General features: G+C 39.6%; 1 protein-coding gene across 1 annotated transcript; it reads left to right on the top strand.

Annotated features, from left to right (window-relative positions):
* The first annotated feature begins 386 nt into the window (after window positions 1-386).
* Olfr514 (olfactory receptor 514) lies at window positions 387-1,319 on the top strand. The gene has a single exon (NM_146726.1). It carries the CDS (start codon window positions 387-389, stop codon window positions 1,317-1,319), a length of 933 nt encoding a protein of 310 aa, NP_666937.1.
* The last annotated feature ends 15,046 nt before the right edge of the window (window positions 1,320-16,365 follow it).

Here is a 16,365-nt window from a genome sequence, read left to right as displayed (position 1 = left end):
TTATAGTTTTTATGTTTATCTAATATTACATAATTCAGGTGATGGCTCAAGATAGTATAGAGTTAGAATACCGTTAGAAAACATTTTTATTAACTTTAAAGCTGTGTCTAAATTTCAAACCACACAATACACAACTAGTGACAGAAAATGGACTGCATTTTATGTGTTAGGTCAGATTTCTTAGCAAGAAGTCCCCATTCCTCCACTTCTATTTCAAGGGCTCATTAATGCAAGTGGTTAGGCATCCTTCAAGTTGCTAATTGTGATGTTGCTCTCCTCCTTTTATGCTCTGTGCTGTGATCAATGCAGGCTAGAGCTATTTGACTGGAAGTTCATTTGTTGTACACTATGTCCCTGAGAAAATAAGGGACTTGCCTCCTGCAGTGATGGGACAGAATGACAGCTCTGTGGTTGAGTTCATCCTGTTGGGATTTTCTCACTTCCCTGAACTCCAAGTACACATGTTTGGAGCTTTCTTAGTTATTTATCTGGTGACTCTGACAGGAAATGCCACCATTGTTACTGTCATCTTTCTGGACCACAGCCTACATATCCCCATGTACCTGTTCTTGCAGAACTTGTCTGTGGTGGAAGCAAGCTTCAGCACAACTGTTATGCCTGAGATGCTGGTGGTCCTGACTAGTGAGAAAGCAACCATTTCCTTTGGGGGTTGTTTTGCGCAGACATATTTCATTCTTCTCTTTGGTGGGACTGAGTGTTTTCTCCTGGGGGCAATGGCTTATGATCGATTTGCTGCAATCTGCTACCCTCTAACCTACCCAATGATTATGAGCAAAAGGATCTTTGTGAAATTGGTGGTGTGCTCATGGGTCTTGGGTATCATGACAGCTACTGTGTCGGTCACATGGGTGTTTAGCTTCCCCTTCTGTGGTCCTAGTAAAATTAATCATATATCATGTGAAGTCCCAGCAGTGCTGGAGCTTGCCTGTGCAGACACCTTCCTGTTTGAAGTCTATTCCTTCACAGGCACCATTTTGCTTGTCCTGGTCCCCTTCCTGTTGATACTTTTGTCTTATACTCAAATTCTCTTCACCGTCCTGAGGATGCCATCCACTACTGGGAGACAGAAGGCTTTTTCCACATGTGCCTCTCATCTCACCTCTGTCACCCTCTTCTACAGCACAGCATGCATGACTTATCTACAGCCCAAATCCAAGTACTCACCAGACACCAAGAAACTGATGTCATTGGCTTACTCTCTGCTCACCCCTCTGCTGAATCCACTTATCTACAGCCTGAGAAACAAGGAGATGAAAAGGGCTGTGGTAAAATTATGCCAAATAAAAGTGGTTTTCTGACTTACTGGGAACCATTTGGGATTTGGAACCACTTGTAGAAACTTTACCTTTCTTTAGTAAATCATGACAAAAGGGTTTCCTCTCTCAAAACTTTAGTCATTTGTTTGGTATGTAATGTTTTTACAGTATGCTGTGACAGTCTTCATATATTTGTGAATTGTGGATATCCAGTTTATTACTACAGCATTGTTATTAAGATGATGTTTCAATAAATCTAATTTCACATATTCATATGTTGATGCTAGGTTTTCTGTGCCTCTGATGGAGTAAATGGTGTCTTTCTATGTATCACCTCTTTTTCTCTCTGTTCTGCCACTTACCATTCTGTTCAGTTTTATATTGTGTGTGTGCTTGCTTCTCTGTCCATTTCTGAGAGTTCAAGTCACTGCTATTCTCTAATTAAGCAGCTGCTCAGTCCCTATGCTTCTACCTAAGCCCATTGTTCAAAAATTTGAATAACCATTAAAGAAATAAATTTTGAAACATGATTACAAAAGCCTATTTTGATTCACTAACCTCTAGAATGTCAAGACAACAATAGATGTTTTGGTAACATTTGTTGTTTCTGGAGCAAAAATATTTGAGTTTAAAGAAATGCCCACAAATTTGTTCAGAAGTCTAAACTATTCCTTATTTTAATGATGATCTCCATCTGCTTAAACCCTCTTTGATGAGGGTTGTTGACTAAACTTTTCTGTAGGTACAAGCATAAAATTTTGAATGTAGTAAGGAATTAATGCTGGCCTAGCAAAGTGTCGGAAATTGCTTCTTTTCTAAGGTCCATGATCTCACTAGTCCCAGAGAGTTGGCTCAGTTTCCAGTTCCAGATATGATTTCTGTGCTGATGAGTGGGCCTTAAGTCCTGCTAGAGAGCTGTTGTTTGGCACCAACTCATGAGTTCCATAAAAGATTATTTTAAGAGCCCATCTAAATAGTAATTGTTGACAACTTGGTATATATTATAAAATAAGTATTATTTAAGATTTTTGGATACTCCAACCTCAAATAATAAGGCAAGGTAACAAGAATGCTAATTGTCCCATTAATAGTCATTAAAGTTTTATATATGATAAGACATATCAAACTGTACCTCATAATTAAAGGCAACTAATACATGTCAATTAAATATATTATATATAACACAATGTTACAGTAACAATAAAATGTATGCAATAAGATATATCTCAGGAGAGTATCTAAGGAGAGTTGTCTGTGGAGAGATGCCTTAGGAGTTAAGAGAAATATTTATTTTCTTAGCATACCTGGCTTTAATTCCAAGCACCCGTATGGCAGCTAACAACTTCCACGAACCGGGCTCAGTTGGCCCCCCTCAATCTATGGGAATCAGGGTTTCTGGCAGGTGGACATGGAGTTGGCGAGAATGGGGTGACAAACAGACATGACAAGGCAAGATACAATGAGGTTACCGAATGCTTAATGACTCTTTTTTTTTTTTAATTTTTTATTAGGTATTTAGCTCATTTACATTTCCAATGCTATACCAAAAGTCCCCCATACCCACCCACCCCCACTCCCCTACCCACCCACTCCCCCTTTTTGGCCCTGGCGTTCCCCTGTACTGGGGCATATAAAGTTTGCGTGTCCAATGGGCCTCTCTTTCCAGTGATGGCCGACTAGGCCATCTTTTGATACATATGCAGCTAGAGTCAAGAGCTCCGGGGTACTGGTTAGTTCATAATGTTGTTCCACCTATAGGGTTGCAGATCCCTTTAGCTCCTTGGGTACTTTCTCTAGCTCCTCCATTGAGAGCCCTGTGATCCATCCATTAGCTGACTGTGAGCATCCACTTCTGTGTTTGCTAGGCCCTGGCATACTCTCACAAGAGACAGCTACATCTGGGTCCTTTCGATAAAATCTTGCTAGTGTATGCAATGGTGTCAGCGTTTGGATGCTGATTATGGGGTGGATCCCTGGATATGGCAGTCTCTACATGGTCCATCCTTTCATCTCAGCTCCAAACTTTGTCTCTGTAACTCCTTCCAAGGGTGTTTTGTTTCCACTTCTAAGGAGGGGCATAGTGTCCACACTTCAGTCTTCATTTTTCTTGAGTTTCATGTGTTTAGGAAATTGTATCTTATATCTTGGGTATACTAGGTTTTGGGCTAATATCCACTTATCAGTGAGTACATATTGTGTGAGTTCCTTTGTGAATGTGTTACCTCACTCAGGATGATGCCCTCCAGGTCCATCCATTTGGCTAGGAATTTCATAAATTCATTCTTCTTAATAGCTGAGTAGTACTCCATTGTGTAGATGTACCACATTTTCTGTATCCATTCCTCTGTTGAGGGGCATCTGGGTTCTTTCCAGCTTCTGGCTATTATAAATAGGGCTGCTATGAACATAGTGGAGCATGTGTCCTTCTTACCAGTTGGGGCATCTTCTGGATATATGCCCAGGAGAGGTATTGCTGGATTCTCCGGTAGTACTATGCCTAATTTCCTGAGGAACCGCCAGACTGATTTCCAGAGTGGTTGTACAAGCCTGCAATCCCACCAACAATGGAGGAGTGTTCCTCTTTCTCCACATCCATGCCAGCATCTGCTGTCACCTGAATTTTTGATCTTAGCCATTCTGACTGGTGTGAGGTGGAATCTCAGGGTTGTTTTGATTTGCATTTCCCTGATGATTAAGGATGTTGAACATTTTTTCAGGTGCTTCTCTGCCATTCGGTATTCCTCAGGTGAGAATTCTTTGTTCAGTTCTGAGCCCCATTTTTTAATGGGGTTATTTGATTTTCTGAAGTCCACCTTCTTGAGTTCTTTATATATGTTGGATATTAGTCCCCTATCTGATTTAGGATAGGTAAAGATCCTTTCCCAATCTGTTGGTGGTCTTTTTGTCTTATTGACGGTGTCTTTTGCCTTGCAGAAACTTTGGAGTTTCATTAGGTCCCATTTGTCAATTCTCGATCTTACAGCACAAGCCATTGCTGTTCTGTTCAGGAATTTTTCCCCTGTGCCCATATCTTCAAGGCTTTTCCCCACTTTCTCCTCTATAAGTGTCAGTGTCTCTGGTTTTAAGTGAAGTTCCTTGATCCACTTAGATTTGACCTTAGTACAAGGAGATAAGTATGGATCGATTTGCATTCTTCTACATGATAACAACCAGTTGTGCCAGCACTAATTGTTGAAGATGCTGTCTTTCTTCCACTGGATGGTTTTAGCTCCCTTGTCGAAGATCAAGTGACCATAGGTGTGTGGGTTCATTTCTGGGTCTTCAATTCTATTCCATTGGTCTACTTGTCTGTCTCTATACCAGTACCATGCAGTTTTTATCACAATTGCTCTGTAGTAAAGCTTTAGGTCAGGCATGGTGATTCCACCAGAGGTTCTTTTATCCTTGAGAAGAGTTTTTGCTATCCTAGGTTTTTTGTTATTCCAGATGAATTTGCAAATTGCTCCTTCTAATTCGTTGAAGAATTGAGTTGGAAGCTTAATGACTCTTACACAAAACAGAGGAATGCAAACACAAAGACTGGCAGGAACTGGCCAATAAAACAACTGAGACAAAGTCAGCTCAATCTAAGGTCAGCTATATTCTTAGAAGCCAGGAGTGAGGTCTTTACACTCCTGGGGCAAGGGCTTTCATGTCCAAATCATGGTTCTAATTAGGGTGCTCTGCTCTAGCTAACCTTCTCATGAATAATGCAATACTCTAAAACCACAGCCCGATCTACTTCCTAAACCATTGTAAATTCCTGTATATGGGAGCAACTTGGCTTTTATTCTAAGTGATAGTGTGGGGGGACTTTTCTACTAGTAAGTAATGTAGTCTGCCATACATAACTATAATAAGAATTCTAAATTTACATTGCTAAGCTTGCCCTGAGATTTCTAACTCTGTGTAGTAGATAGTAATGCCTGATTTCTTTCACTATCTCTCTTACAATACTAGAGGCAATTCTGAATGTCACTGAATAGGCAACATTCTTACTGAATTCTAAGCCCAGATTCGGACTTAAGGACTACCTAGGGCATTGGTGAAAGCAAGGAAGCAAAGTTCGATTTTGTTTAGGTATTTGGCAAGTCTTTGCTTGGAGGCACCTATGACAAAACAATACTGAAAGAATGCACACAGATCCATTCGCAAGAGCAAAATTGGAGCATATGTGCTATGGGATGCCACAGTTCAAGAAGACTAAGTTTCCGTGAAACTCTTTGCCTCAGGACTGCTTCCAGGTTTCTAAACCTGTCAATCAAGTCACTACTGGAATGGATGTAGCACACAACCATCTGGAACTCCAGTTCTAGGGCATCTGGCACCCTCTTTTGGCCTCTGTGGCCACTACACATATGTGTTGCACAGACAGTGATACAGGCAAAACACCTATACACATTCTATCTGGCCACATTCATATATTTAAAAAGGAGTACATATTATTTCTTTTTCTTCTCATTAGAAGATAATTTAAATATTTGGTCCATTAGAGGGTGTGTGTATTTTTTCAACATATTTTGGGATTATTTGTCATTTAAAAAATATGTATGTAGGAGAATAGACATAGGCAAAAGGCTTGTACACATGACCATGGTCCATAGGTACAGTTCAACTTACTCTCTATTGTTTGTTAATGTTCTAAAGATGTGCGCCATGGATAATACAAAGCTACAGCTTGCTGTGTCTGTGTTTGCTTGGCTCCCTCATCTTGTCTTGCCAATCTCTCTTGCTTCTCACAACATCACACAAAGACTAGTAGGCTATATTTTAGACCTGTGACGTCAAGTGACCTACCGACTTGAGCGTGTCTATTTTCCTCCTATAACCTTTAGTGATGAAAGAGATGTTGTAGAAGAGAACACTTGAAACTTCAATGAAAATCAGTAAACTATTTGGCTTCATGCTTTTCAACTTCATGTGACAACAGAGATTTTAGAAAAAGCCCAATTCTGGAGCCATTGTTGTCACCTATAATTGTCACATATAACCTCATTCATTTTGAATGTAATTGATATTTTGAATGAAGGCATCTAAAGGTCTCAAAGCTGCATTGTAGCAGTACCCAATTAATTCATTAAAATGATTGTGGCAGTGTTAGTGATTCTATGTTCCTCACTACCCAATATTCTGAATTCCCGAATGAAAGACACACAGAGAGCCTTTATATTTTGATAAGCCTTAAACAGCTCAATGTCTAGGCCTCTTCCTAACCTCCATGTGGCCAATTCACTTCCCTCTGTCATTCCCGAGTTCCCAGTTGGGCAGCCATCCTGAGGTCGCTATTCCAAGACTTCTTTCTTTCTTTCTTTCTTTCTTTCTTTCTTTCTTTCTTTCTTTCTTTCTTTCTTTCTTTCTTTCTTTCTTTCTTTCCTTCCTTCCTTCCTTCCTTCCTTCCTTCCTTCCTTCCTTCCTTCCTTCCTTCTTTCTTCCTTTCTTTTTTTTTTTTACATCAGGATTTATTTTTTATGTTTTTTTTAAAATTGGGTATTTATTTCATTTACATTTCCAAGTCCTCCACACGCTCCCCCACCCACTCCCCCTCCCACCCACTCCCACTTCTTGGCCACGGTGTTTCCCTGTACTGAGGCATATAAAGTTTGCACGACCAATGGGCCTCTCTTTCCACCGATGGCCAACTAGGCCATCTTCTGATTCATATGCAGCTAGAGACACGAGCTCGGGGGGGGGGGGTCGGGGGGAATGGCTAGTTCATATTGTTGTTCCACCTATAGGATTGCAGATCCCTTTAGCTCCTTGGGTACTTTCTCTAGCTCCTCCATTGGGGGCTCTGTGATCTATCCAATAGCTGACTGTGAGAATCCACTTCTGTGTTTGCTAGACCCCAGCATAGTCTCACAAGAGACAGCTCTATCTGGGTCCTTTCAGCAAAATCTTGCTAGTGTCTGCAATGGTGTCAGCGTTTGGAGGCTGATTATGGGATGGATCCCCAGATATGGCAGTCTCTAGATGGTCCATCCTTTCATCTCAACTCCAAACTTTGTCTCTGTAACTCCTTCCATGGGTGTTTTGTTCCCAATTCTAAGAGGGGGCAAAGTGTCCACACTTTGGTCTTCGTTCTTCTTGAGTTTCATGCGTTTAGCAAATTCTATAAAACCACACGATCATCTCGTTAGATGCGGAGAAAGCATTTGACAAAATCCAACACCCATTCATGATAAAAGTCTTGGAAAGATCAGGAATTCAAGGCCCATACCTAAACATGATAAAAGCAATCTACAGCAAATCAGTAGCCAACATCAAAGTGAATGGTGAGAAGCTGGAAGCAATCCCACTAAAATCAGGGACTAAACAAGGCTTCGCACTCTCTCCCTACCTATTAAACATTGTACTTAAAGTCCTAGCCAGAGCAATCCGACAACAAAAGGAGATCAAGGGGATACAAATTGGAAAGGAAGATATCAAAATATCACATTTTGCAGATGATATGATAGTATATATAAGTGACCCTAAAAATTCTACCAGAGAACTCCTAAGCCTGATAAACAGCTTCAATGAAGTAGCTGGATATAAAATTAACTCAAACAAGTAAATGGCCTTTCTGTACACAAAGGAGAAACAGCCTAAGAAAGAAATTAAGGAAACAATACCCTTCTCAATAGTCACAAATAATATAAAATACCTTGGCGTGACTCTAACTAAGGAAGTGAAAGATCTGTATGATAAGAACTTCAAGTCTCTGAAGAAAGAATTTAAAGAAGATCTCAGAAGATGGAAAGATCTCCCATGCTCATGGATTGGCAGGATCAATATAGTAAAAATGGCTATCTTGCCAAAAGCAATCTAAAGATTCAATGCAATCCCCATCAAAATTCCAACTCAATTCTTCAACGAATTAGAAAGGGCAATCTGGATTCATCTGGGATAACAGAAAACCTAGGATAGCAAAAACTCTTCTCAAGGATAAAAGAACCTCTGGTGGAATCACCACGCCTGACCTAAAGCTGTACTACAGAGCAATTGTGATAAAAACTGCATGGTACTGCTATAGTGACAGACAAGTAGACCAATGGAATAGAATTGAAGACCCAGAAATGAACCCACACACCTATTCCCAGACTCTTACATTACAGCTATGTTCTTTGTCCTGCACCTTCTCAGGGGTGGTGTCTCCTCACCTTCTCCTGCCTCTTTCTGCCCTGCCCAGCCATTGGCTGTTGGCATCTTTATTTACCAATCAGAACCAACTATGTGCACACACCCTAAGTGTCTTGTGTGCAGACAATTGTGTGAGTAGTTTTGGTGACCCAAATTAACATAATAAACCCACTCTACTGCATTATCAGGCTGTTTATGTTATGGATTTGGCTTCTGTTCTGTGAGGACACAAACTCTAACAAAGTGTCTGATCTTCTGACTTGATTTTGGAATCCGTTGGAATTTCTTTTATAGAGAAAATATGTCTCTCTGCTACTTAAAGAATGGGTAGGTCCCTATCATCCACCCTAGGATACAAATGTGATTATTTAATTATTTTAATTTCCTTTATTCTTGAATCATTTTTTTGTGTTCAATCTTTTTAAGAATGAATGGACATTTTTCAACAATGTTTCAATTTCCAGGATTTAGAGATATAAATAAAAATTCTTTTGTTTAAGCCATCCACTCTGCAATGTGTCACATTATACTATCCCATGGAAACCAGTGTATCCATATTTTTAAAAGTATTTAATATCATTACTCTTCATACATAATATTTATTAAGGAAGCCCTTTTGTAAACCTATGACTTAAAGCCAACTGAACAATTACTATTTTTAATCTGTAAATGTATTTATTGACCGTATGTTTTGTCTAGGTTTTGATCCCTACTGTGTTTGCTGACAACACAAGCTCTTATAATTTGAAATTTTGATCTTTTTTATTTCTTTGAATGTATCTGTCATTATTGTTTCCGTTCTGATTATTCTGACAGAATGGAATGGCAAAATGTGGCTTCCTTGCTGCTCCAGAATGGTGACCAGGCTCCCATCTCACTAGTGACATTGTCGGGGAGGATCCCTCACACAACCATGAACTGGTTTTGTCACTTGTCTCTTTAACTTCATCCATGCCCTTACAGCCTATTAAAGTAGAGGCCCAACGCAATTACATTTTTGTTGTTGTCCCACGAATAAACACCTGTAAAGTCATTCTGCTAATGTTCCATCCTAGGTTGTGTTCTGTTCACTATTATCCCACAAGCTTAACAAATTGAGCACAATGGGTTTGTCCTGTGAAGAGACAATTTTAATGATCGTAAAATGACTTGTATGGATAGACACTGTTCTAGGCCCTAGGAAAGCAAGATAAGAAAGATAGTCTAATGAGAGGAACTTATTTAAAACAAATGAAAGATTTGTTTACATGTATTAACAATTATTATAATTGTTACGAAGGAAACAGAGGATGCTGTGATGTAGTAACAATAAGGCCTTATCTCCTTGACTCCTGGGAGAAAATGAGCTTTTAAACCTTTTGAATGAGGCTTCAAGACTGATAGAAAAGCCAGAATGGGGCACTAAACAGAGGACCTATACAGCAGGAAGAAAGGCACAGGGCTTAAGGGTCTTGATGTGAAATTTTACAGGAAAGGAAAATCTGTAGATGTCATGGAGAGGTGGAATGGAGAGGTGAGCAGAAGAGATTCTATAAAAACTCATGGACAGTGAGAATGCCAAGTTTCGCCTAGTAGCCACTGTTGAATAACAGAAGGCTTTCAGACAAGGAGAGACAGGACCATATTTCAACTTTTGGTATATTCTGTGTGCTGAGTAATTGATAGGATGAAGGAATGGAAATAAGCAAGGAAGAGTCAATGCTACCCAGGCAGGACTGATGGTGGCTCAAGCTAGGAGAGATGAGAGTGTTTCCATGCTTAAGTAAGAATTCCAACTGACTTAACCTGATTGGGGATTGTATGCAGAAGCAGATAGGAGAAAAAGAAGTGTCAGGAATAAGTCTACACTTCAGGTTGGAGGTTCTCATTACTGAGATATGAAATGGATGGGAAAGAATCCTTGTGAGGAGTTGAAATCCAGTTTGGAGTAAACAACACTTAAAATGCTTGCTTACAATCAATGAGATTTATTAGCCAGGCTAAGAATTGTGACCAGGAGCGGTACAGGGAGACAGCGTTATAGGGCAAAAACAGGGGAGGGATGCAGGCTCTAGGAAGGTGATTTTAAATATACCACAGATACTGTTTATTATGTGAATTTTACAATAAAAGGAAAAGATGGGTAGAACTAAATGCAGAATGGTGAGTGTTTTTTTTTCTCTTCAAGAAGTTATTATTCCCACTTCTAGTAAAAGAGAGAAAATGGGTACCAGTAGAAACAGGTTGACTATTAGCTTCATAATTTGCCCAGAAATGATCCACAAACACATGTTATCTCTGCTATTTACCATGAAGTGTAAAATTGGAGGTAGAAGGAAAGTTTCCTCATTAGTTCCTATCATTTGAAAGATTTTGTGTTCTACTTCAGGAAGCTGTGCATGCACATGTACACACACACACACACACACACACACACACACACACACACACACACACGAGATTATTATAAAAAGGATTTAGGTATGCTACAAATATATAGTTATTTTGTGTATAATTTTAAATAATGGAAGTGTAAAAATAGGGTCCACTATGTAAGACTGAATTAAATTACTGCATAGGTTGCAGTCTTTCCGAAAAATCTAATAAAGAAGAAAGAGTGAATGCATTTAACACAGGGCTTGTGCCGATGTTTTCTGGGTAAAAGGTGAATATGAGTGGATAGATTTGTATACAAATAATGGGGAGAAAAGAGTCCTGTGAAACTACAGTTTCTAAACATTGATCTGCTTAGATTAGAAGACCAGAGGACACAGTATTAAAACAAAGAAAATGAGTTTAGGAAAACTGTCAGAAGGGAGCTTCTAGGTTCTATGTTAGAGGCCAGACTGGTCTATATAGGGAGTTCCAGGAGAGCCAAGAGTAAAAGTGAGACTTTGTTTAATAAGACAAGCAATCCCCAAGAACAACAATATCAACAAACAAAACCAAAACAGTTCTGATCAAGTCTGGTATGGCAGTAGATGGATCGAATTCACACTGCCACCTGGTGGTTCAAGAATGTAATTGATGTACGCTGTTCTGAAAGTCCATAAAATTAAACTTGGTCATGCCTTCAACATTTATTTATTTATTTATTTATTTATTTATTTATTTATTTATTTATTCATGCATTCATTCATTCATCTATTATTAGCTATTATCTTTATTTACATTTCAAATACTATCCCAAAAGTTCCCTATACCCTCCTCCCACCCTGCTCCCCTACCCACCCACTCCCACTTCCTGGCCCTGGCATTCCCCTGTACTGGGATTTATAAAGTTTGCAAGACCAAGGGGCCTCTCTTCCCAATGATGGCCGACTAGGCCATCTTCTGCTACATATGCAGCTAGAGACACGAGCTCTGGGGTTACTGGTTTGAAATAATTGGATCAACTACACCGGTTCCAGACATAAAAAAAATTTGGCAGGTGAAAAATTCAGAGGCAAATCTTACGTTCTTAGTAGGTGTTAGGCTTAAGACCAGAATGGCTGGCACAATCTTCACTTTGCCATCTCCTTTCCAAGTCTCTTGTCTTTCATCACCATTATCTCCATCACCACCACCATTAGCATTACTAACATCATCAGCATCATCAGCATCACCATACCTATTATTACCACAGCCATCACCATCATCATAATATTATCACAAGTGCTGAATACTCCATCAATGGGTGATGACACTAATTTTGAAGATTATGGGAACCTTGGAAAGAAGGACCTAACTGGAATAAACAGGTGTGCGTGTGTTTGTGTGTGTGAAGGACATATTTTTCTCTCCTCTGTGCGTTCAGGCCTCTTTATCATGCCTTCCTTTTCATGGATTAAAATACCTGACACTGAGATGAAAGACATCCTCGAGTTGTTTCCTCAAGCAGTTCTATTGTATTTTGTCACAACAAAATAAGGTCTAAAAAAACATAGGGAATTTGGTACTGAGAGATGTAGTTAGATGTGTGACTTTCTGATCATGTGGTTCACAAGCCATTGGAACTGGTTTGTGCAAGGCATTTGGAAAAATCTGAAAGGATGGGCTAGAATTCTGTTGCTACAGAAGTGCTAGAATTCTGGGAGCATATCTTAGTGGGGGTCATACAGTATGAATATGAAATATCTCTCAGGGCAGTGTTTGGGCCCTGAGTCCTCAGTTATTATTTTGTGAAGGCATAGGTTCTAGCTGACCTAAGCCACTAGAGATGAGGTTTGAGCATATAGCCTGGCCCTGTTAGTGCAAGACTCTGATTTCTTTGTTGGTACCATATGAAAAGCCATGGACTAAGCTGCTTCAGCCTTCATGCCTTCTCTGCTGGGAAACAGTGGTACAAATAGACGACTTCTTAAAATGGCCTCTGTCAGGCATTTTATTACAGTGAGGATAGAAATAATTGAAACAGAAAATAGGTACTGGCAAGTGGGGTTGTTGCGCTGTGGTAAACCTGATCATGTTGTTAGCAAACCATTGCAGATGGTTTGTGTGAAGAATGTGGAACTATTTGGAGATGGGATCTATAGAAGCCCCAGCACATTGTAAGCCATTCTGCTGGGCATTCAGAAAGCCAGTATGCCAACAGAAGTGCCAGCAAAGGCCAGGCTCAGAATGGTTCAGAGGCAGAAACAATGCTTTTGGGAATAGCTAGAGGGCATACATATGACATTCTGGCAAAGAATCTGGCTGTATTCTGCTCATATTCTGTATATCTGAGTGAGGCTGGCCGATCACAAAAATAATGAACTAGTTTACTTAGTGGAGTAAATTTCAAGAGCAGCATAGTATTTACAGTGTGAAATGGTTATTATTTTTTGCCCTTGGCCAGATTTATAGTGAGCAAAATATAGTAGAATGATCTGACAAATATGCAGTTTGCTGAGGAAAGAAGTTTTCATCCCTTAACATTGGAGATAAAGCAGATGCAGACAAAAGTGTCACTGTGGTTAAAGAGATTAGAGCCAGTAATGAGAGACCATGCTCCTCACTTCATACTAAACAATAGGGGAGCTGTCTATTGTCTTGAGGACAAGAACCTCTAATAGAAAAGGATCCAGAATATGAAACTGAACACCTATTTGAAAGTTTACCCTTTAAAAGAGAGTGCCTAAGAAAATAAAGCCCACAAGGTGCCTGACTCTAGAAACATACTCACATTAAGTCTACTGCAGATGTGGTAAAAGAGGGCCAAGCAGAATTTTTCATGACTTATATAGTGATTGTACGTATGACATATATTATACACAAATATTTATATATAGTATATATTTAAATATATGATTTTATATGTTTACACATAACGTATAACAACATATAGCATATAATATAAAATATAAATATAAAGTATCAAATATATAAAATATAATACACAATGCATAATATATAGTATAATGCATAATGTATAAAATACTATATGATATATAGTATATAGTATATATAATATATAATAAATATGCATAACAAATATATAATTTATAATCTATAGCATAAAACATTTAACACATAATATATAGCAAAATAGATAACATATAATATATAGTACATAGTTTATAATATGTAACATGTGATATGTTATATATAGCATATAGTATATAATACATAGCATATAGTATATAATATATAACACAATGCATAACATATAACATATAGCAAACAACATATAATGTATAACTCATAATGCATAATGTATAGGTATAGCATATATAATATACAATAAATTTAAGTATTATATATTTATATATGATGATATATGATTTATATAGTGTTTTATATAGTCATGATTTATATAGCACTGTTGTACAAGAACAAAGAATGAAAGAGCGAGGAGCCATCGTGGTTCCCGGATCCCTCGGAGACTAGTCTGCTCAGGTGAGAGTGGACTGCAGAGGCTGACATCTTTTGGGACAGGCAGAGGCCACACAGCTTCTGGGGCTGACCCCATTTTGGGCTCCAGGCATCCGGACACCTTCCTTGCCAGAGGAGAGGTGTCTGCCCCGCCCAGGAGGGCTTTGCCAGAGCACCTGGGGGAGCTGTCTCTGGACAAGGATCTCTCAGAGACTAGACTGTGTAGGTGAGAGTGCCGACTACGGAAGCTGCACAGCTTCTGGGACAGGCAGAAGCCACATAGCTTCTGGGGCAGACCCCATTTCGGGCTCCAGACTTCCAGGAACCTCCCCTGCCAGAGGAGAGGTGTCCGCTCTGCCTGGGAGGGCTTTTCCAGAGCACCTGGGGGAGCCATCTTGGTTCCCAGGTCCCTCAGAGACAAGCTGGGATGGGTAGAAGTCACACAGCTTCTGGGGCAGACCCCTTTTCAGGCTTCAGACATCTGGGCACCTTTCCTGCCAGAGGAGAGGTGTCCGCCCCCTCGGGAGGGCTTTGCCAGAGCACCTGGGAGAGCAGACTCTGGTCCGCAATCTCTCAGAGACTAGACTGTGTAGGTGAGAGTGCCGACTACAGAAGCTGCACAGCTTCTGGGACAGGCAGAAGCGGCATGGCTTCTGGGACAGGCCCTGTTTTGGGTCTTCATCTTCTGCCAGGAGGCAGGTCCAAAGGCCAGATATCTGTGCACTTTCCCTGCAAGTAGAGAGCTTGCCTGCAGAGAGTACTCTGACCACTGAAACTCAGGAGAGAGCTAGTCTCCCAGGTCTGCTGATAGAGGCTAAGAGACTCACAGGAGGAACTAGCTCTAACCAGAGACAACTATAACAACTAACTCCAGAGATTAAGGGTGGCTAAGGCAAATGTAAGAATCTTACTAACAGAAACCATCATCAGAACCCAGTACTCACACCTCAGCCAGTCCTGGATACCCCAACACACCTGAAAAGCTAGACCCGGATTTAAAAGCATATCTCATGATGATGGTAGAGGACATCAAGTAGGACTTTAATAACTCACTTAAAGAAATACAGGAGAACACTGCTAAACAGGTAGAAGACCTTAAAGAGGAAGCACAAAAATCCCTTAAAGTATTGTAAAAAAAACATGACCAAACAGGTGATGGAATTGAATAAAACCATCTAAGACCTAAAAAGGGAAGTAGACACTATAAAGAAAGTCCAAAGTGAGGCAATGCTGGAGATAGAAAAACTAGGAAAGAAAACTGGAACTATAGATGCAAGCATCAGCAACAGAGATAGAAGAGAGAATCTCAGGTGCAGAAGAGTCCATAGAGAACATGGGCACAACAATCAAAGAAAATACAAAATGCAAAAAGATCCTAAGTCAAAACATCTAGGAAATCCAGGACACAATGAGAAGACCAAACCTATAGATCATAGGAGTAGATGAGAATGAAGATTTTCAACTTAAAGGACTAGCAAATATCTTCAACAAAATTATAGAAGAAAACTTCCCAAACCTAAAGAATGACATGCCCATGAACATACAAGAAGACTACAGAACTCCAAATAGACTGGACCAGGAAAGAAATTCCTCCCAACACATAATAATCAGAACAACAAATGCACTAAGTAAAGATAGAATATTAAAAGTAGTAAGGGAAAAAGGTCAAATAACATATACAGGCAGAGCAATTAGAATTACACAAGACTTTTCACTAGAGACTATGAAAGCCAGAAGATCCAGGACAGATGTTATACAGACACTAAGAGAACACAAATGCCAACCCAGGCTACTATACCCAGCCAAACTTTCAACTACAATAAATGGAGAAACCAAAGTATTACATGACAAAACCAAATTCATACAATATCTTTCCACAAATCCAGCCCTTCAAAGGATAATAACAGAAAAAAAAAAAACAAGGATGGAAACTACGCCCTAGAAAAAGCAAGAAAGTAATCCTTCAACAAACCTAAAAGAAGACAGCCACAAGAAGAGAATGCCAACTCTAACAACAAAAATAATAGGAAGCAACAATTACTTTACCTTAATATGTCTTAATATCAATGGACTCAATTCCCCACTAAAAAGACATAGACTAACAGACTGGCTACACAAACAGGACCCAACATTTTGCTACTTACAAGAAACCCATCTC

The sequence above is a fragment of the Mus musculus genome, chromosome 7 (genome assembly GCF_000001635.26).
Source record: "Mus musculus strain C57BL/6J chromosome 7, GRCm38.p6 C57BL/6J".
Taxonomy (NCBI): Eukaryota; Metazoa; Chordata; class Mammalia; order Rodentia; family Muridae; genus Mus; species Mus musculus.
Note: the sequence above shows the minus strand (reverse complement) of the source record. Positions and strands in the feature narration are given on the sequence as shown.

What these genes read in the sequence shown, in the direction of transcription:
- Olfr514 (NM_146726.1), top strand. Translation starts at nt 387, where the DNA reads ATGGGACAGAATGACAGCTCTGTGGTTGAGTTCATCCTGTTGGGATTT.